The 23,296-nt window shown below is 35.7% G+C and overlaps 1 protein-coding gene across 2 annotated transcripts in view; it reads left to right on the top strand.

The window, feature by feature from the left end:
* The first annotated feature begins 4,658 nt into the window (after positions 1-4,658).
* The window catches only part of LOC120888434 (von Willebrand factor A domain-containing protein 8-like), a 183,708-nt gene continuing 165,070 nt past the window's right edge, over positions 4,659-23,296 (top strand). The window contains exon 1 of one of the 2 annotated variants that reach the window (XM_078015852.1): positions 4,659-4,706. In XM_078015852.1, coding sequence (XP_077871978.1) covers positions 4,674-4,706 — 33 coding nt within the window. In that variant the 5' untranslated portion in view covers positions 4,659-4,673. The remainder of the gene's footprint in view (positions 4,707-23,296) is intronic. The other variant, XM_078015851.1, reaches the window with a different exon arrangement.

Here is a 23,296-nt window from a genome sequence, read left to right as displayed (position 1 = left end):
TCTGATAGAATGCAGGGTAGTATCTCTACTTTTTTGTATTCACTAAGTTTGCTTTGTGAATATATGGTCTATTTTATAGAAGGATCCATGTGCTTCTAAGAAGAAAGTATAATCACTTATTGATGGATAATATACTCTCTATATTTCTGTTAAGTCTAAGTTATTGATTTTTGTATTAATGAGTTCTATACTTTCTTTGTTTAACTTTTGTTTTGAAGGTCTATCCAGTGGTGAAAGGTGAGTTAAAGTCACCCAGAATTATTGTGTTGTGGTTTATTTGACTCTTGAACTTAAGAAGAGTTTGATTGATAAACGTAGATGCTCTATTGTTTGGGGCATACATATTTATAACTGTTATGTCTTGTTGATGATGGTTCCCTTAAGCAGTATGAAATGTCCATCTTATCCCTTTTGATTAACTTAGGCTTTAAGTTTGCTTTGTTTGATATGAGAATGGAAACCCCTACTTGTTTATGTAGACCATATGAATGATTATATTTTATCCCACAACCTCACCTGTAGTCTGTGGGTGTCTTCCTATGAATTAGTCTCTTGAAGGCAGCATATTGTTGGGTCTTTTTTATTAATCAAATCTACCAGCCTCTGTCTTTTGATTGGTGAGTTTAGGCCATTAACATTTAGGGTTATTATTGAGACATGATTTGGTTTTCCAATCATTTTTGTTTACTTTTGGTATGTAGCTTGACTTGGTTTCTCCTTTGGTTGGCTTTTCCTTTATTGTAGTTCTTCCCTTTGTAGATTTTCATTGTTGTTTTTCATTTCTTCCTTTTGGAATATTTTGCCAAGAATGTTCCGTAGTACAGGCTTTCTTGCTGTAAATTCATTTAGTTTTTGTTTAGCATGGAAGGATTTTATTTCATTGTAAAATTTGAAGCTCAATTTTGCTGGATATAAGATTCTTGGTTGGCATCCATTATCTTTTAGAGCTTGGTATATGTTGTTCCAGAATCTCCTGGCTTTTATTAGAGTCTGGATTGAAAAATGTGCTGAGGTCCAAATTGGTCTTCCCTTAGGTAACTTGATTTTTCTCTCTAGCAGCCTTTAAAATTCTATCCTCATTCTGTATGCTGGGCATTTTCATTATAAAGCGTCTTGGTGTAGACCTGTTGTAATTTTGTTTGTTGTCCCTTGATAGAAGTGCGATATCCCATATATCAGTTAGTTTCTACTTTTACATTTACAGTTTTGTCAATATAATTTGGTGTCCTATAGGCCTCTTGTATTTGATTTTCTAATTCACTCTTCATGCTTGGGAAATTTTCTGATATTATTTCATTGATGAGATTGTGCATTCCTTTGGTTTGAATCTCTGAACCTTCCTCTATCCCAGTTAATCTTAAATTTGGTCTTTTGATGGTATCCCATAAATCTTGGATATTCTATTCATGGTTTCTTACCACCTTCACTGTGAGGTCAGTTTTATTTTCAAGATTGTATATTTTGTCTTCATTGTCTGAGGTCCTGTCTTCCAAGTGATCTAGTCTGTTGGTGATGCTATCTATTGGGTTTTTAAATTGGCTTATTGTTTATTTCTTTCAAGGATTTCTGTTTGGGTTTTTTTTCCCAGTGTCTCTCTTTCTTGAAATAATCTCTTGCAACCTGTATTTGCTCTCTTACCTCTTTGTTGGAGTGATTGATTTTTGCCTGTATCTGTTCACTTAGGTCATTCTTTAATTCCAAAATTCTTTTATAGTTATGTATATTCTGAACTCCTTCTCTGACATTTTACCTACTGCGCTATCTATGGATTTTATTGTTGTAGTATCTTGGTTTGTTTGGGGGCACTTTCCTACCTTGTTTTTTTATGATGTCTATGTGTCTTCCTTTCTTGCAGTGTAGATCTGAGATATTACAGCTCTGCCCTATTGTCTTTTAGTGTCCCTATAGGTTACCAATACCTCACTTTTAAGGGAGAGATCAATATTTCAGCACTCGATGTACCTAACATACAGCCATATATCAGTTAATTTCTACTTTTACATTTACAGTTTTGTCAGAAGTGAGTTCAGTTATCTTCTATCATGTAGTCAACAGGCTTGCATAATGGTTTACAGTTTCTAATAGTAGAAGGGAGGACTGGAGGATTAGCTGAGATGTTTATGAGGTAGGATATGAGAGTAAGGAGGTATTCGATTTTATGACTAGTGAGAGGGTAATCATAAGAAGTTGGCTGTTAGTAGGAGAAACAAGAGATAGGCAACACCATGCAAGACCCCCTGTTGCCTCAACAATAGGATAACTGTTATCACCCCTAGTAGAGAAACCTCTGGTACATCCAGGCCCACAGGGACCTTGGTGACATCTTACCAGGTCCTTAATGTTTGTTGTCCCTGATAGAAGTGCGATATCCCAGTTTCGTGTTGGTGGCATCACAAGTCATACCCTGATGTTGGGCTATAGAGCCATGCTTTGGTGAATAAGGAACCTAGAGCTAGAGCAGGGTGGGTCTCTGTGTAGGCGCAGGGTTGGCCCCTCTCTGGATCTTCAGGCCGCGATGTTGGTTGTTTTTTTAAATGTACAATTAAAATGATTTTCCAACAGCTCAAATTCATCCTGATTCTTATGGCTTGTTTCTTGGGCAGCTCTAGTGGTGTTTAAAGTTCTTTGCTATTATTGTATTGTGCTGTTCTTCCAATAGGAGATGGTAATGAAGAAACCATGAGATGACAATGAAGAAACCAATCCTTTTTTTTATCAGAAGAAATTAAGTTCAAATTAGAATTGTATATGTTTAGTCTTTTAAGAATCTTACAGGTTAAGATACCTTTTATTAGTTTGTTGTTGTGTTAAAGGATTACCGATAAGATGTTACTTGTTGGCTGAAGTTTAGAGACTGAAGTGGTCAATGTTTATAACAGTTGTTGGCTTTAGAGGTCAACTGAAGTTGTTTTCATCTTGGTCAGTGAATTGTTTCTTAGTCAGAGACAGTTTGTATACTCATACTTAACATTTTAGAATTTTATGAGCATAATTAAACTTACATCTGATAACCACAAAGTAGTGATAAATTTGAAAGTGCCAGTGAGAAGAGACATGACCACATCAGGGTAGAAAAGAAGAAACACTTCTGAAGGAAAAAGCAAAAAAGAAAGTTCTATGAATATATATTTAGCTTTTTCAGTGAGCATAAAGGAAAGGTAATTAATGAAATAAGGAGGGAAAATCATGTCAAGAACGGTAGTGCTCAACCTTGATATCCAGTAGAGTCATTTGGGGAACTTTAAAAATCTCAATGTGCAGGCCATGTCATTTAACAATTATACCAGAATTCCTGTGGCTAGGACCCAGGCATTACTATAGAGTAAGTCTTTTCTGAGATTCCAGTGCTCAGCCAAGAGTAAGAACTACCAGGCTATAAAGGATGAGCCTCATCACCAGATGGCCTTTAGTGTAACATTATTCAACAATAGACTAGGAGTTGATCAATGTAAAGGCTGAGGTTGGTGAATTTGCCACTGTAAGGCTGGTTGCATATGGTAACATCAAAATATACATTTAAGTGGCATACATACTGGAGCTACTAAGAATTTCACTATGACATTTGGTAACTTGGAGAAATCCTTAGAGAAGAATCTGCTCTATTTTAGAAAGAGATGTCCCAAAGAACAGGTATCATCAAGGAGAAGAGTATGCTTGGTTTTAAAGCTTCAATGAACTGATTCATCTTCCCAGCTGGGAGCACTAAACTTAAGTAACTAATTCAGATTTGAGGCATTCTTTGAATTCTTAGTAATTCTTAGTTATTCTTAAATGGAATAAGTCATCCACATACTTAAATCCTTAACAGGTTAATAATTGTGATGTGCATAAGACATTTGCTCCTTATTTTATGGTGGAATGATTGGATTATGAGTGCCTTAATCAGTGCATTAATCCCCTGAGTGGTAAGGGAAGGCAGGTAGGGTGTGGCTGGAAGAGGTGGGTCATTGGGAGTGTGATTTGGGGGTATATATTTTGCATCTGGTGAGTGGAGTTTCTCTCTGCTTCCTGATCAGCCCTGAATCACTTTCCTCTACCACCCTTTTCTGCCATAATGTTCTGCCTCATTTCAAGCCACAAGGAATGGAACCAACCTCCTATGAACTAAGACCTCTGAAACTGTGATCCCTCAAAATAAACTTTCCCTTCTCTAAAATTATTATTTTGGGTCTTTTGGTCACAGGAGTGAAAAATCTGACTAGAACACTCAGCCTTTCCTTTTCTGCTCTGCCAAGTTAGGTGTTCTTAGTTTGGGTCTTTGGTTCTGTTAAAGAAATTAGACTGCACTGATAATCATCATTCTATTCTGTGTTTCATTTTGATAATTCCTGTGTGAACATTGCCTAGAAGTAGACTCTTAATGGTAATTGAATGAATCAAAGACTAAAGTGTTTTCTATGTTGCTGAGAGTGCTGATTTTCATAGCGTAATTCTTATATTGATTTTTCATAGTAGTTGTGTACAGCTATTAAAGGAGAGGCAGGATTAATTTATTATTATGAATAATCATTGATGCAGCATCAATTAAGTATTTTTAAATTTATTTTACAGGGAATTCTTAAGAGTAACTGACAGATTTTTACCTCAAAAATTCATTAATGAACTGAAAATGGTGTCTGCAGCTGAGAGACTTGTGATGTACCTGGAGTCCCTCCAAGTTGATCAGCAATCCTATGAGGCAATTCATCTATGTCAGCATCATCAGGGTATGTTATAAAAAAAATCGGTGACATCTGTTTCATACTTTCTTCATGGTACTTTCAAATAAATGGTTAGGAATACCTCAACTTTTTCTCAAGTAAAAATTGAATTCATAATACTTAAATACTTTTATGCACAAAGAAATAGTCTCAGTGGAACTTTCTGCAGTTATTATTGAATGGTACATAACTCATGGACAATATTTTTCATAGAATTTTTTTAAGTTAAGATTTTTTTCAAGAGAATGGTTACACTTAGTCTTTGATTCATTCATTTAGTGTGAGTGAATTTCACTCTGGGTTTTGGTATTGCATACATATTTGCTGATTCTTGTTTGACATAGCAAAAAATACCACTAATTAATTTTTCCTTGTTTGAAATGGTGTTTTTGTAGGGGCCCATAGGCCAATGTTACTATATTTAGCAAAGAAAAATGTAGGACACCGAATAAACTTTGAATTTCAGCTATACTAAAAATTTAACTGAGTGTCTTGTATTTTATCTGGCAATACCACATAGGTATTTCTGTAAATCAAGTTTGCTCTTTTGAAGTGGGGCTACTTTTGGGTACCTTTGAGAAATAATTGTGTAGAAAATTTAAAAATTGGTATAATTTTGATAAATGGGGCATTTTTAACATTGTCAGATTAGTACCTGATAGCAGACATACTTTTTAAAAAAAACAATGTAGCTGATGAGTATCATGCATGTTAGTTTTTTAAATTAATTTATTTATTTTACAGTAGAATGAATTCTGACATATAGTACACAAATGGAGCACAACTTCCCATTCCTTTGGTTGTACATGGTTCAGGGTCACTTCACTAGTATAATCATACATGTATATAGGGTAATAATATCTGTCTCTTTATACTGTTCTTCTCATCCCCACAATCCTACCAGTCCCCTTACTTCCCTCTATACAAACCAAAGTATGCATGTATGTTAATTTTAATGCCTATAAGGAGAAACTGTAATTTGTATAGAAGCTATAAGCCAATGCTAAATTATGTTGGAGACTGAACAAGAGTATTCTTGAAAAGGTTTCAGCAGGTCATTATGAAATCTTTGAGCAGTTAGAACACTTCTGAGTCCGAAGGCTTTGAGGAAAATCAATTCTAGCTTTTTATTGTATCAGAAATGAATATTTCTGCATAAGTATATATGGATGTATTTTCATGTATATGTATTCTGAAGGCTTGAATGACATACTACAATTGGAGGCTAATGATACAGCAAAACCTTTGGAAATATTCTAATAAGTACTTTTCTGAACATTTTGCGGGGATATATGTAGGGTTGAACTCAGGGGCACTCGACCACTAAACCACATTCTCAGCCCTATTTTGTATTTTATTTAGAGACAGGGTCTCACTGAATTGCTTAGTGCCTTGCTGTTGCTAAGGCTGGCTTTGAACTCGTGATTCTCCTGCCTTAGTCTTCAGAGCCATTGGGATTATAAACTTGTGCCACTGCACTCAGCTTTTTTGGACATTTCTAAAGTTTAGATATATTGTGAGAAAGTCCTTGACCATAAAAGTATTTAAAACTGTAAGACCCTGTCTGTTGAGACATGAGAATGAGTGAGGTTAAAAAAGAATATGAAGAGTAAACCATCTTTAGTATATTTCAGTTGTCTTTTCTTTCATATTTTACCACCTCCAAACTGATATTTACACTGTAAACTAATAGGCATGAAACTAGAGCCTTCATATGTGTTAGTTACTTCTCTTTACCAGGCAGTGTTTAGCATGTAGTAAATGCTCAATAAAGATTTATTGATTTAAACAATGAAGATTTAATTTTGACGTCTTCAGTCTTCATGTAGACCATGTTAGGAGCTGGGATTAAATTAGAGAATTCAACAGGTATATTTGTAAGTGAAAAAAAAATGCTTTTGTTTTCAGTTTCATCTATACCTGAAAATGTGTTCATTCAAAAAAATATTTATTGAGCACCTACTATTTTCCAAGTATTATGTTTAGTATGTAAGTAAGCAAAACAGATCCAATACCTGTCTCTCTGAAGTTTAAATGTAGGAAAGAAGGCATTCAGGAGTCAATTAGAGAGGCAACTCAAGGTCATTTGTTTATCTGTCAGCCTTGGGGCACTGGAGATATTCATAGTTTCTCAATGTAATTTGAAGTACCCCTCCCCCACACTACTACTACTTCTCCACTTCTCTCTCCTTTTTGAGATGATTATGATAACAAAAGAAAACAATATTGAAAGATTTCATGAATGTATTCATGCATATTATAATGAATAGGATTATTTATTGTGATTTCATATAACAACACTGGTAAGTTTTACAGTGTGTCCCTATTTTTTAAAATTTTGATAAAAACAAAAGTTGTGGAAATATTTCTCCTTATAAGGAGAGCAATGTATGCTACTTGTTCAATGGCACTTGTGTTCTTATAAGTAATGGTTTAAAAATGAGCTGTTCCAGGCCCAGTGGCCCGCTGGCATGGTAGACAGATCAACCCAATTGGAGGAGGGGCAGAACTTCCACCTGCGCCTGCAAGGTAGGCAGACCTGCGACCAACCTGGAGAACAGGCCCAGCGGCCCGCCAGCATGGTAGACAGATCACTCCAATTGGAGGAAGGGCCCAGCCGCCGCCCACAAGGTAGGCAGACTGCGCGTCCTGGAGAAGGGGCCCAGCGGCCCACCGGCATGATAGACAGATCACCCCAATTGGAGGAGGAGCACAGCCACCACCTGCACCTGCAAGGTAGGCAGACCTGCTACCTGGAGAACAGGCCCAGCGACTAGCCTGAGTGGTAGACAGACCTACCTAGTTGGAGGAACCCAGCTTCCTGCTGGTGAGGTAGACAGACCACTCCAACTGGAGGAGGGGGCCCTGCCGCCTGCCCGTGCTGTCACCTGACCGAGCTCTTGACAAACATAAGGTTTCCCCAACACCCCCACCTCATCAAATACCTTATGAGAAAAACTGATGGAACTCATCTTGGAAATCCCACCAACCGGTTGACTGGCATGACTACCAGTGCAGTTCTGCAGCGGATCAGGCACCTGGTTTACATCTCAGAGAATAAGAGTAGAGAGGTCACAGGTGGAAGCTCAAGTCCTCTCACACTGATTACCACCACCATGCTGAACCCAGAGACTCAAGCTAGGAATAGACAACTCCACCAACTGGAAGAAATGAAAACAGAGTTCTGAGAGACATTTTTTTTCTTTTTTTCTTTCTTTTTCTCCTCTCTCGCTCTCTTCAGCCATTCACCCAGTCTCCTCTACCCTTCCCCCTCGGGTCTTCGCAACCTCAACATATTTGAAGCCAAAAATTGTACACGAAAAAGGTCTTTAACAACTGAATCACCAGAATAATATACTATAGAGGAATTGCATATGCCCCACCTCCCTTCCCCCTTTTTATTCCTTTTCTTTTTTTCTCATATTTTCTTTTTCCCGCTCTTTATTCTCTCCCTTTCCTTGTTATCTGTTTTCCTCCCTCTTACACCCTCTATCCCACTTGCAACCCCCTAAATTTTACTATTCATAAGTAGGGTAATCTTATAAATACAGATAGGAATTTGAATCTATACATTCTTCCATAAATTACCCATCTATTGGTTAGAGTTCTCCAAAGTTACTAAGTTAGATTAACCCCATACCCTCACTCCTTTCCCCATAAACATAACATCCTACACCTGAAATCCAGTTTTCTTCAAGCTACCAGAAATGGTATGCCTTTCATGAAACTAATGACTGTATTTGTAAACAATAATCGAAACCAACATTTGTAGACAGAGTCTAGCTATAAATGTAGTAATAAGGAAAACGTGTGCTTCGATGATGTACTATTGATACGGAGAACTGTTAACATTGTCTTTCTCCACAAAAGAGAGACTTTGCAACTATACAAGAGCAATATAAATATATAGGGGGAAAATTCAATAACACAACAGTTTCACCAAGCAGAAAGAAACGCGAGCAGTATGAAGAGACAAGGAAAGAAAGGACCACAAGCAATGCAGGTCAACTCAACTTTAGAACAGGAAATATCTGCAGCAGATGGAATGTCAGATAAAGAATTCAGGATATACATGCTTCAGATGATCTGGAGTCTCAAGGAAGACATTAGACAGCAAAATCAGAGTATGAAAGATCCCTTTAACAATGAATTACAAAAACAAATCCAAGAAGCAAAAGATCAACGATACAGGGAGATAGAGGTAATAAAAAACAAACAGAAATCCTAGAAATGCAGGAAGCAATAAACCAACTTAAAAACTCAATTGAGAATATTACCAGCAGAGTAGAACACTTAGAAGATAGAACATCAGACAATGAAGACAAAGTATTTCAACTTGAAAAGAACATAGATGGCTCAGCAAGACTGCTAAGGAACCATGAGCAGAACATCCAAGAAATATGGGATAACATAAAGAGACCAAACGTAAGAGTCATTGGGATACAGGAAGGTATAGAGGTCCAAACCAAAGGAATGAGCAATCTATTCAATGAAATAATATGAGAAAACTTCCCTGACTTGAAGAATGAGACAGAATCCCAAATCCTAGAAGCCTACAGGATGCCGAATGTGCAAAATCATAAGAGATCCACACCTAGACACATTATAATGAAGATGCCTAGCATACAGAATAAGGAGAGAATTTTAAAAGCTACAAGAGAAAGGAAGCAGATTACATTTAGGGGTAAACCAATCAGGATAACAGCTGATCTTTCAACACAGACTCTGAAAGCTAGAAGATCCTGGAATAACATATTTCAAAAACTGAAAAAAAAATGGGTTCCAACCAAGAATTGTGTATCCAGCGAAATTAAGCTTCAGGATGGAAGATGAAATTAAAACCTTCCATGATAAACAAAAGTTAAAAGAATTCGCAGCTAGAAAACCATCTCTTCAAAACATCCTTGGCAAAACATTTCAAGAAGAGGAAATGGAAAATAACAATGAAAACTAACAGTGGGAGGTAGGACAGTAAAGCAGGGAAAATAATCAAAGAGGAAAACCAACCATGTTTAGTAACATAAATAAACAAATATGGCTGGAAGAACAAACCATATCTCAATAATAACCCTAAATGTTAATGGCTTAAACTCACTAATTAAGAGACACAGGCTAATAGAATGGATCACAAAACAAGACCCAACAATATGCTGCCTACAGGAGATGCATTTGATAGGAAAAGACATACATAGATTGAAGGTGAAAGGTTGGGAAAAATCATATCACTCATATGGACTTCGGAAACAAGCAAGAGTGTCCATACTCACATCAAATAAAATAGATTTCAAGCCAAAGTTAATCAAAAGGGATAAAGAGGGACATTACTTTTAGTTAATTGTTTTTGTAATTCCTTCTTTATAGTCAACATCAGCTACCTATCTCCTGACTCTCTTTTGTTTACTTAACATATTTTAAACTTTTGTTGCCTTCCTACCCTATTTTCTCTTTACTTAAGAAACTTTAATTCTACTGTCTAATAGAATTAGATAGTTAATGTAACTCATACCCCATTCATGTTGTTGTGATTATTGATAGAATACACAACATAGTAGACACCTGTTTAATTCTTGATTGAGTTCATGATTTTTTATTTTGGGTATTGATGGTACTGATGCTCACCTCAACATTCCTATATAGGTGGCAATTATTGGTATAGATGTCAAAGTTGTCAGCAGAAACTGTACTTCTGTTGCTAACAGTAGTGCTATTCCTGACTCCCACTTCCTATAAGAGAAACTGGAAAGTGATCAGGACATTTCAAGATCATAGAGTCGAGATCTCACTGTGGAGCAATACAACTCTGCCAAGTAAGTAACAGCAAATCTCACTCCACACATGATGATCTTGCCCCACCTGAGCCTTCACATTACTTCAAGGGCAGAGAATTGGGGAAACAAAACTCTCAAACCAAAATACCAAAACCAAAATCAAAAACAAAAAAACAGGTCTCAAGGAGGAACAATCAGAGGGGCATCTCAGGTTGCACATTGGATATCTACTCATAAAGCAAAAAAGATAACTATCCACAAGAGGACTTAAAAGAGGAAGGAGAATCCATCTAAACTGATGCACAAGTCCAACCAAGACTTCTGAAAACATGAGGAAATAGGCCAAGAAATCTCCTCCAAAATTCAGAATCTCCCAACAAAGGATCCCACAGATATGGAAGTAGGTGAAATTTCAAAGATTATAAAAATGATTATTAAAATGTTAAACTAAAAGAAGATCTAAGCAATGAATGAAGAAAGCTAATATTGGAGATAAAAGACCACTTCAATAAAGAAATAGAAATATTTCAAAAGAAACCAGTCAGAACTCATGAAAATGAAAGACACAAATCACACATCAAAATAGCTCAACTGTGGAACCAACCTAGATGCCTAGATGAATGGATTTTTTCAAAATGTGACATATATACACAATGGAATATTACTCAGCAATAAAGGAGAATAAAATCATGGCATTTGCAGGTAAATGGATGGAATTAGAGAAGATAATGCTAAGTGAAGTTAGCCAATCCGCCCAAAAACAAATGCCAAATGTTTCCTTTGATATAAGGAGGCTGATTCATAGTGGGATAGGGAGAGGGAGCATGGGAGGAATAAAGGAACTCTAGATTGGCCAGAGAGGGTGGGAAAAGAAGGGAGGGGGCGTGGGATTATAAATGATGGAATGTGATGATCATTATTATACAAAGTTCATGTATGAAGACATGAATTGGTGTGCAAAAACTTTGTATAAAACCAGAGATGTTGAAACTGGTGCTCTATGTGTGTAATAAGAATTGTAATGCATTCCGCTGTCATATATTTAAAAAAAGAAAGAAAGAAAGAAAATTCCACTGGAAACCATCACCAACAGATTAGATTTCATAGAAAACTTGAGTCTTTGAGGACAGAACTTCAACTTCAGGCCTCCAAGACAGGGTAATATGTCTCAGATGGGGGTGTTCTGGCGGCCAGCATGGAGGTGGCAGGACCAGCTAAAGCTGGGGGAGTCACTAACACTGAAGGAGAAGTCACCCAACCAGAGGGCTGAAAGTCCAGGGAGGCAACAGAGGCCCCCGCGGGGGTGACTGAGCCCCTGGTGGCAAGTTTCTAGTCAAAGTCCTGGCCAGGCCTCTACCTTTAAGGCAGAGTTCCAAGGTGTCAGGAACCCTGCACTCCCCAGCATTCTGAATGCTTTGGTCATAATTGAACCCTGCAACGGTCCAGGACATTCAGCTAGAAGGTGGATGGTCATAGAGCGGTTTTTGGAGCAGAGCTGAGGGCTCTCTGAAGCTCTAGCAATGTTTTCGTGGTTTAGAGGCCTAGGCTTCGGCTAGGGCCAGTCCTTGGGTCAGGTGGGAGGCAGCTTGGCTTCCCCCACTGGCCAAGTCTCCAGCGGCACCACAGATATGCCTGTGGAGGTCTCCAAAGCTGTGGAAGACAGTTCCCTTCGTTGTCGAGGAAAAAAAATCGAAACCACAGAATCAAGGTTGAGATCAGAGAATACAAGACTTAAAAAGTATTGTACTGATCTGGAAAAAAAGGATGAAGCATCACAGCTTCAAATAAACCTTCAATCTACAAGTTACCAAAATCAGCTGCAACAGAAACAGGTAGACATCAGCCATCTTCAAGCAAGCCAGATGTCACTACAGGAGCAGATGTTGAGCCTGCAGTCAACTGCTCAATCAGTACCTTCAGGAGCGGGTGGTGTACCAGCAACCAGCGCACCTTGTGAAGTTGGCCATTGGAGGTGTAACATGCAGGTACAAGGAACAAATGATTCACATCAAAATGAAGTCACCAAACTACACCATGCAATTAAGGTACTGGAACAAAACCGAAGTCAGGACATGGATCATCACCAACATGAAATGTCCATTTTGCAGAAGGAACATCAACAGAAACTGGCAGATTTAAATCACCAGCATCAACAGGAGTCAAATCACTATGAAGGACGGATCGCAGAACTTGAAAAGCTGTTACACCAAGGTGACTCAGGAGTCACAGTCACTGATCAGTCTCAAGTCTGGGAAATGCAAAACACTATTCAGGTTCTACAAACTGAAAAACTAGAGTCCACAAGAAGAATCAAAGAACTTGAGGATACAATCAAAGTCATAAAGAAAAAATTATCTTCTGCACAAGCCCTGTCTGATGCTGAAAGCATGAGACTGACTAGTTTAAGACAGGATACCAGCCTTGCTGAAGACAATCTGAAACTTCAAATGCATGTCCAAGTTTTAGAAAAAGAGAAGTCATTATTGAGTCAAGAAAAGGAAGAACTTCAGCTATCACTTTGCAAACTGAGCTGGGAATATGAAGTCATTAGAAGTGTGGCTTCAACAGACATGAATTTGAATGTACAAATACATGACTTAACACTGAACTTAGAGGCTAAGGAGCAAGAGCTGTATGAGAGTATTAACGAAAAGCAAATGCTGATAGCTGAGTTACAATATTTGTACAATGAACACCGGGAAGCCACAAAGCACATGAATTTGATAATAGATGAGCTATCAAAACAGCAAAATGAAGGAGATGGTCTAATCAAGAAGTTGAAACAAGAACTGGATGATGAAAAAGAGAGAGTTCATCAACTTGAGAAGGATAAAATGGGCATAATTAAAGAGTTGCATGTACAGAAAGAAAAGTTAACTCAGAGTGCACTGATCTTCTGTGATTTGCTTTTAACCAAGCAGAAGCTTGAAGTTAAAGTCAAAGATTTAGTAGGTCAGCTACGTCAGTCACAAAAAAGTAGTTTAAACATCCAGCAGGAAAACCTGGAACTGAAGGAATACATTAGCCAAAAGGAAGAGGAACTATGTAGAGTTCAGAACGAGTTAAGATGTGCTCTTAATGAAGACTCTAATTTTAAGGATGACTTGCTTAAAGAAGGGGAAGTCGAAATTACTAACTTGAAGCAAAATCTTGCAGAAGTAGAAGAGCTCAATGAAAATTTAAAGAAAGTTGCTTTTGATCTCAAAACGGAAAATGACAAGTTGATTTCAGCATGTGAAGATGTAAGGCATCAGTTGGAAGAATCTATTGCTGGTAACAACCAAATTTCTCTAGAAAAAGACACTATTATGGAGACTCTGAAAACAGAGAAAGAACAGATACAAGTAGAACTGTGTCAGGCCAAAAAGAGACTGTTGGAAGAGGCAAACAATTACAGGCAGACTATTCAGGAACTCTCAAATGCATGTAATTGGAATACCTCTGCCTTACAGCTGGAACAGGAGCGTGTAGTGCAACTCAGTCAAGAGAAAGACTTTGAAATAGCAGGACTCAAGAAGAATATTGAGCAAATGGCTACTGATCAAAAAGAAACTAAGGAAATGTTGGCATCTTGTTTAGAAGAACAGAAGCAATTGATGCAACTTGTAAATGAGAAAGAAGTTTTTATTGGTCAACTCAAACAAGAAAGTTCAGAATTGCAAAAGGATTTAGATAAGTGTTCTCAGGCCTTAAAACAAGATGAAACTTTAAGGCAGACCATAGAGGCAAAAGACAGAAGTCTTAGCTCCATGAAAGAAGAAAACAGACATCTGCAAGAAGAATTGGAAAGACTTAGGGAACAGCGGAATCCACTTGGAGCTGTGGCAGAGCCTCAAACCCTCGATAGTATCACAGAACTAGAATCTGAGGTATCTCAACTGAATATCATCAAGAATCATCTGGAAGAGGAAGTTACACATCATCAAAAGGTCATTGAAGATCAAAACCAGAGTCAAATGCAACTACTTCAGTCTCTACAGGAGCAGAAGGAAGAAATGGATAAATTTAAATACCAGTATGAGCAGATGAAGGCAGCACATACCCAACTGTTTTTTGAAAAAGACAAGGAAATTAAGAATTTGCAGAAAACCATCGAACAAATGAAAGCCCAGGGGCATGAAGAGAGACAGGACATTCAAACAGAGAATTCTGGTAGTTTTCCAGAAACAAAAGTGAAAAGCCTTAATATAGAAAATGGGAGTGAAAACCATGCCATATGTAAAGCCAAAATGGAAAAATTTGTGAAAAGAATCAAAGAACGAATACTTGATATTCAACTTTGTAATTCAAAGAATATATCTTTAACCAAACAGATCCATCGGCTGTCTAAAGATGAGGTTGAGAAACTCAGTCAAATTATCCAACAGAAAGAAGCGGACAAGGATTATTTGTTAGTATCCATTTAACTATTTCATTTGGCCACAATGTCACTTCAGGTTAAATTCAATTTTCTAGGTGTTAAATATAGCCATTTTGAGTGAGAAGAACCAAAAGTGTCCCTTGAGACCAGATGAACAAACTAGGCTTAATAGTTCTTTATCAGGACTTTTTGTTCAACATTGTCCAACTACTAAAACAAAATTACACTTGGAGGGCCCAAATATGAAATTTAGTGGTTCAATTCTAAGATTCTCTTTATCAAAATTCTTTAATCAAAACCTATCCATTTAACTATTTCAATTGGCTACAAAGTCACTTCAGGTAAAATGTAATTTTCTAGGTGATAAATATGTCCATAAGGAAAATGGTTTCTGCACGTTAAGTGTGAGTCAAACCAAAAGTCTTAATACATCGATCATTTCTAATAGAAAAGTTAATTTGTAAGAATATATCATTAAAATCTGGACTGTTTATCTAAACGCTTCTCTGGGTTATCAAAAAGTGTATTTAAAGTTAATCTTTTTTATTTTTGTAAATTAAGATAAAAGATGAATCAAGAGTTTCCAGCTTGAGCTGGGTGAAAGTTGGAGAGGAGAGAAAGCAGATTATATGGCAATTGCTTCTGACACCCATAGTTTCTAGAACCATTAAGAACATTTTCATTAAAATTAATTGATTCTGAAACAAATTTTAAATATAAATTATATTATAATTAAATATAAATTAATATTATCACCTTTAATTTAAATTTATTTTAATAATTTTATAATAGTTTTATTACATTTAATTTAACTATTTTTTGATGTAGCACTTAAAATTTTATTTGTATTGCTTTTTAATTTAATAAAATTAATTTATATTAAATTATAACATAATTTATATTTAAAAATTTATTAAATTTTATTTAAATTAATTTAATAAAATGTAAAGAAATGAATTTAAATAAAATTTAATATAAATCTGATTAATTAATATTCATTACATAATTTAATATAAATTTTCATACAATTAATTTTAATGAAAGTGTTCTTAGTGGTTTTGGAAGCTCCAGGTGTCAGAAAGGTATTTGTTGTATGATCTGCTTTTTTCTCTTCTCTGATTTCACCTAGCTGGGGCTGGTAACTTTTGATTTATCTTTTTTCTTAATTTACAAAAATCAAAAAGAGAAGATAAAATACCTGGTAGCTATAAATATATATCATCTTTTCTTCCTTTTTATTTCCTTTTTAAAAATTTTCTCTCAGTTTCAACTTTTTGTTTTTTTACACATGATAATGAAAATACCTAACATAGAAAGGAAGGCAAGAGCACTAAAAGCTGCAAGAGAAAACCATCAGTCTCAGTTAGGGGCAAGCCACAAAGGCTAACTTCTGGCTTCTGAACTCAGATCCTAAAGAAGAACAAGGCCTAGAATGAGATATTCAAGAACACTCTTAAAGAAAAAATTTGTCAGTCAAGATTTCTAAATCCAGCAAAGCTCTTTCAAAATCCATGTAGAAAGAATTGCTTTACATGATATGGATAAGCTAAAAGAATTTATGATCACCGAAGAAGCACTACAAAGAATATTCAAAGATAAACTGCACAAAGATATACCTCAAAAATAACTCCCAAAGCTCCTAAATAGATGATGACCATGAGAGGAGCAACCCACTAAATGAAAATTAAGACAGAATTAAATGTAGTAAACAAACCAAAATATCAGAAAATTACAAACGCATATTCACAATAACCCTGAATGCATCTGGCCTCAAATCCTCAGTTAAAAGACACAAATTAATGGATTGTATCAAAAAACAAAATTCAACTAAATGTTGTTTGCAAGAACCCCTATCACCAGCAGACAGGTCATCTAAGTATAAAATTAATACGGATTTTTCTGACTTTAATACTATAAATGAAATGTACCTAAAAGACATCTACACACTATTTTACCTTTTTCCAGAAGCTCATGGAATCTTTTCCATTATTGACCATATTTTAAAATGAGTACAGCTTGCAAGAGGATATTTATTGAGCTCTCCATATAAAATGTGATCATGAATTTGATGTGCTTTGACAGAAACCTGTGTTTTTCCAATAGTAAACAAATATAAAAATAAATCCAAGTGTTGCTACAACTGCGGTTCCTAGAACCCATTATTTCAAATCCAGTTTTTATTAAAATGTGACTCTATATTTTCAGAAACATGGGTTAATTATAAACCAAAATTTTTCTTGCTGTATTTCATGATATTCCCTATAAAGTATATTTTTAATTTGTTACATTTATGTTCCGCTGAAGAATGCTATATATCACATTTTTCCTTAGAAATAAAATCATATACTTTTAAAGGCTTTTGATGACTATTATTGTGGGACCAAAAATGTAAAAGATTATAACTTTCAAATGTCATTTTCTAATTATAGTGAGCAAATCAGAAAGTGATTTCTCCGTATATTACTGGTAGAATCTCTATGAGGGCTTTCAGTAGAACTTCCTTCACCATCTATCTTTGAAATGCACAGAATCTTCTGAAACCCAATGTGGGACTACAACTTAAATGTTCTTGTGTATAGCCATGACAGTGACTGGTACAGAGTTAGCACACAATCAATTCTTAGAGAAGCATGGAAAGAAATACATGGAAAAGAGGACTAATTTATATTAAGCACCATTGATCCATTCCCTCTTTTAAATGAAATATTCCGGGGCTATGAATAAGTGCAGTTCAGTGCAACGGTAACAAAGGTGGCCTTTCTTTAGGCACTAGTCCAGAAGTTTTGATTTTTGAAGATCTCAGTAGAATATTAAGACCTATTTTCACTTTAGAAATCATTAGATTATTTAATTGGCATTGAGTAAATTTTGTTTTTCAGTGCACAGACTGAGTTACCGCCACATCCTTTGTGGTGGTACAAGAAGCCTGGTCCTCTCTTGGAAAGCATGCTTCATTCTTTGTTTTGGTCAGTAATGGGAAAACAGTCTGTCTCAGCAGGTCAGTGTTACAGAATTGTTTTATATAATGGTTACATGTACACATATCTTTGGGAATCTTTCTTGACCCAGAGAGGCATTGCCTTTCTGACCTTTTCCTGCCATATCTCCTAGTGATATGTATCTGTAGAGCCAACTTGGACCAAGGTGATCTAGGGGTGTGCCTATGTGGTAACCCTTGGCAATGTCTCTATTATTTTTATCACTTACTCCTGTTAGAAAATATTCCCTGTTAGAGAAATCTCAGAAATGGAAGTTCGTTTTGAATCTTTAAGGTTTTCAAGAGTACCCACTAAGACTGCAAGTCCCCTGGGCAGTGTAGTACCCAGTGGTGTGCAGATAAGCCAGCTCCTCACAGGCCAGAAGGGAGTGTTAACAATGCCGTTTTCCTGGGTATAAGCATTTCCTACAAGGCTAATGACCAGCTACCAAAAGCTGAAAGTTTGCTTCTAAAATTACTGAATATTGAGCAGTTGTCTCTCACAAGCTGGTACAGTTTGGCTCCCACATGCCACTGGCTTAATTAAGTCTTTATCACCCAACTGCCTGAGGAGAATGATAACAGTTACCTAAGAGCCAGGATTTTGACAAGGCAATGGAATGTGAATAAAAAGAGAGAGGTGAAAGAAAAGAAAAGGGAACGGAGGACTGAGAACACAGACTAGATGGTGTCATGCTGTCTCTGGGAAATGTAGTTGCCTAGAGTTGTACCAGTTGCAGGTGTGCAGGGCCCTTCTTGAACTGGGAGCTTGGTTTGATCCAAGAATTGGAAAGAAGTCTGTCCTCAAGTGAGATGATGCTCCTGGGTTCATATGTAGGGGCCTCCTTTCTTATATCCATTGTATTTCAGAACAAAGAAAACCTGCCACTTGATATTGCATTCTTTCCAGAAGTAATGCTTCCATTGATAATAAGATTATCTGAAATTGTCAAATACAACTGAAATTAAATCAGTAACCACCTCCTTAAGACAAGCAAATCAGTAAGTTTGTGATTTTAGAGAAACTGTATTTTCATTAACCTTTTGGGCCATACAAGGAGACTGACATCCCTAAAAACTAAGAAAATTGTGGAGTTCATAGACTTTTAAATTAAGGTTAAAAATAGAAATATCAACTTTCACTCTCTAGGAAAGGCCTAACCTTGAGAAATTTCTTTTCAAATCATCAGCAGGAATATTTTAGCTCTCTTCTCTCATGACAAACTTTAAGATCATTATGCTGAATGTTACCATATCCTCAGCACATATTGTTGAGAAATATGATAAATAAATAAGGCAAACTTAGAAAAAATATTTAAGGCAATTTTCCTTATATAAGGAAAGTAAATTAACTCAGGAATATACCTACTACAAATTGAGGTGTCAAATGCCATGAATAGGTTCATATTCAATGGCTCTACAATTTTTACAATGCTGAACTTCTTTGGTGCATTATACGTATAGTCAACACATCACAGTGAGTATAGAAAGAAACTTTCTTATTATGTTTACAAACATAAGTATGATTTTTATTCATAAGCAGTATAGAATATTGTTTAAGAGCATGAAATTCGGAGTGGTCATACCAGGCTTCAAATCCCTTTTGAACATTGTATGGGATCTATGACAAATGAATTATTCTTTCAAAACCTCATTTTCTTTACTTTTTTTTTAAAAGAGAATTTTTAAATATTTAATTTTTAGTTTTTTCTTTATTATATTTTTATGTGGTGCTGAGGGGGATCGAACCTAGTGCCCCACACATGCCAGGAGAGCACATTACCACTTGAGCACATCCCCAGCCCTCAAAACCTCATTTTCTAATCCTAATATAAGAAAATGTATGATAAATGCCTGACACAGAGTGAATCCTCAGTAAACAATAAAAATTGGAAACATAGGATTTAGGTAATATTGGGCTACAGAATACTTTAGTGCTTACATGGAAACAAAGCAAATTAAAATGAAACAGTGTTACCTAAATACCCAACATTAAATCATGACCCGATGAGTTATATAATTCATCATCTATCCTAGTGTTAAAATGAAAGCTTTGTTTGTAATCCTGTTTGGAGAAAGTTTTGTCAAGCCCAAAAATGGAATTGAAAAAATGGCCTTTGCCTAAACTTGTCAACTTGAAAGAAAGCAGGAAATCAATGATAGGACAATTGTCAGCAGAAGATTATAGTGTTTAAGCCTATTCTAAAGACAAATTAGAAGACTAAAAAACACACAGCAAAACATACAGCATTGAGCCTGAGTCCTGAGAACAGTAAAGAGCAAGTCAAATTTGGTGCTGTGTTTCTTTGCTTTTCTTGTTTAGTTTTTTTGTCTTTGTTTGCTTTAGGACTTTAAGGCACTGGGTAGCCCTAGAAATTGATGTGTGGGTGGCACAAGAATTTGGAAGATTAGTTAAAAGTCGGTACAGAGGCCGCCTAGGCATCTTGGCTTTCTCCTCTACCTTGTGCTCCTGGACAGCAGCACTCCCCTAGCATACAAAAGGCAGGAACTATATTGAAGACACCTACAGCTTAGGATAGGCCAGGAGTGAGACCATACAAGGAAGAGATGAAGTTAAAGTCTACCCCTTTCCTTACTTGGATCCAAAAAAGCTGTCATCTCTCTCTCTCTCTCTCTCTCTCTCTCTCTCTCTCTCTCTGTATGTGTGTGTATATATATATATATATATATATATACACACACACACTTCTTGGCAGGAAATTAGCAAACGTCTTTTTGGACAGTACTGTGCCCAAGACAAGAATATATTTTTTTTAAAGGAGAAGAAAAGTAAAATAATGCTTTTAATTTTTGTTCATTAGAATGATATTGGCCTTGGGTTTAGCATAGATAGCTTTTAAAATGTTGAGGTATGTTCCTATTATCCCTAGTTTTTCTAGTGTTTTGAATATGAATTGATGCCGAATTGTGTTCAATGCTTTTTCTGCATCTATTGAGATAATCATGTGATTCTTGTCTTTAAGTCTATTGATGTGTTGTATTATATTTATTGATTTTCCTATGTCGAACCAACCTTGTATCCCTGGGATGAAACCTACTAGGTCATGGTGCACTATCTTTTTAATATGTTTTTGTATGCAATCTGTAAGAATTTTATTGAGAATGTTTGCATCTATATTCATCGGGGATATTGGTCTCAAGTTTTCTTTTCTTGATATGTCCTTATCTGGTTTGGTATCAGGGTGATAGTAGTCTCATAGAATGAGTTTGGAAGGGTTCCCTCCTTTTCTGTTTCATGGAATAATTTGAGAAGTAATGGTATTAATTATTCTTTGAAGGTCTTGTAGAACTCAGCTGAGAATCTTTCAGATCCTGGGCTATTCTTCAATGGTAGGCTTTTGATGGCATCTTCTATTTCATTGCATCAAATCGATCTGTTTGAATTGTGTATGTCCTCCTGATTCAGCTTGGGTAGGTCCTATGCCTATAAATATTTGTCAATATCTTCAAGATTTTTATTGGAGTCAAAATTTTCAAAATATTTTCTGATTATCCTCTGTATTTCATTAGTTTCCATGATAACATGTCTTTTTCAACATGAATTGTAGTAATTTGAGTATTTTCCCTCTTTCTCATAGTTAGCATGGCTAAGAGTTTATCAGCTTTATTTATTTTTCAAAGAACCAACTTTTTGTTTCATAGATTTTTTTGAATTGTTTTCATTTCAATTTCATTGGTTTTGGCTCTGATTTTTAATAATTTCCTGTGTTCTACTGCTTTTGGTGTTGATTGTTTCTTTTTTCTATGGCATTGAGATGTAATGTTAGGTTATTTATTTGTTGACTTTATATTCTTTTAATGAATAAGCTCAATGTTATGAACTTTCATTTAGAACCATTTTTTATTGTGTCCCAGAGATTTTGATATATTGTGTCACTATTCTCATTTGCCTCTAAATATTTTTTAATTTCACTCCTGATTTCTTCTACTTATTTGTTGATCATTCAATGGCATAATCTTCAGGTGATATATTAACTTCTATTTTTATAATTGATTTCTAATTTAATTCCATTATGATCTGAAAGAATACAAGGTATTATCTGTATTTTTATTATTTGCTGAGTTGCTTTATCTCCTAATATATGGCCTATTTCAGAAAATGATCTGTGAGCTACTGAGAAGAAAGTGTGTTTAGTCATTGATGAATGAAATATTCTATACATGTCTGTTATGTCTAAACTATTAATTGTATTTTTTTAGTTCAGTAGCTTCTTAATTTAGTTTTTTTGTTTGGAAGCTCTATCCAGTGTTGAGAGATGTGTGTTAAAGTCACAGAGTATTATTGTGTTGTGGTCTATTTGATTCTTTTTTTACTGGTTGTTCAAAACATTACAAAGCTCATGACATATCATCTTTCATACATTTGATTCAAGTGGGTTATGAACTCCCATTTTTACCCCAAATACAAATTGCAGAATCACATCGGTTACACATCCACATTTTTACATAATGCCATATTAGTGACTGTTGTACTCTGCTACCTTTCCTATCCCCTTCTATCCCCCCTCCCCTCCCCTCCCATCTTCCCTCTCTACCCCATCTGCTGTTATTCTTGAAATTTTAAAGTGTTTGTTAGATTATGTAGATGCTGGGCATAAGTATTTAGGATTGTTATGTCTTGTTGATGTATAATTTCCTTAAGAATTATGAAATGACTTTCTTGTTCCCTTCTGATTAACTTTGGCTTGATGTCCACTTAATCCGATATGAGGATAGAAACCCCTTCTTGTTTAAGAGTTCCATGTGAATGACATTTTTTTCTGTCCTTTTACCTTTGGTCTGTGGATGTCTTTGCCTAAGAGGTGAATCTTTTGGAGACCACATATTGTTGGATCTTGATTTTAATCCAGTCTGCCAGTCTATGTCTTTTGATTGATGAGTTCGGACCATTTACATTCAGTGTTATTATTGAGTAATGATTTTTATTCCTTGTCATTTTGGTTTAATTCTGGTTTTTAATTTGATTTAGTTTCTCCTTCAAAAGACTAATCTAGTGTAGTTGCTCCCTTTACTTTTATTTTTTATTTCTTCATGAAATATTTCATTGAGTATGTTTTGTAGTGCAGGCTTTGTAGTTTTTTCTAACTTTTGTATCATAAAAGGTTTTTATTTCATTGTCAATTCTTAAGCTTAATTTTGATTGGTATATTATTCTTTGTTGTCATCAATATTCTTTCCTAGCTTAGTATATAATATCCAAGATTTCCTAGGTTTTAGGTTCTGGGTTGAGAAATCAGCTGAGATCCTCATTGGTGTCCCTCTATATGTGACCTGTCTCCGGCAGCCTTTCAGATTCCATCCTTATTCTGTATGTTAGGCATTTTCATAATAAGTTGACTTGACGTGGATCTATTGTAATTTTGTATGTTTGGGGTCCTGTATACTTCCTGTGTTTGATTATCCATTTTGTTCTTAAGGTTTGGGAATTTTTCTGACATAATTTCATTGAAAAGACTGTGCATTTTTTTCA

This window comes from Ictidomys tridecemlineatus, chromosome 6, assembly GCF_052094955.1.
Source record: "Ictidomys tridecemlineatus isolate mIctTri1 chromosome 6, mIctTri1.hap1, whole genome shotgun sequence".
Lineage (NCBI taxonomy): Eukaryota > Metazoa > Chordata > Mammalia > Rodentia > Sciuridae > Ictidomys > Ictidomys tridecemlineatus.
This window is presented reverse-complemented; position numbering and strand designations above follow the sequence as displayed.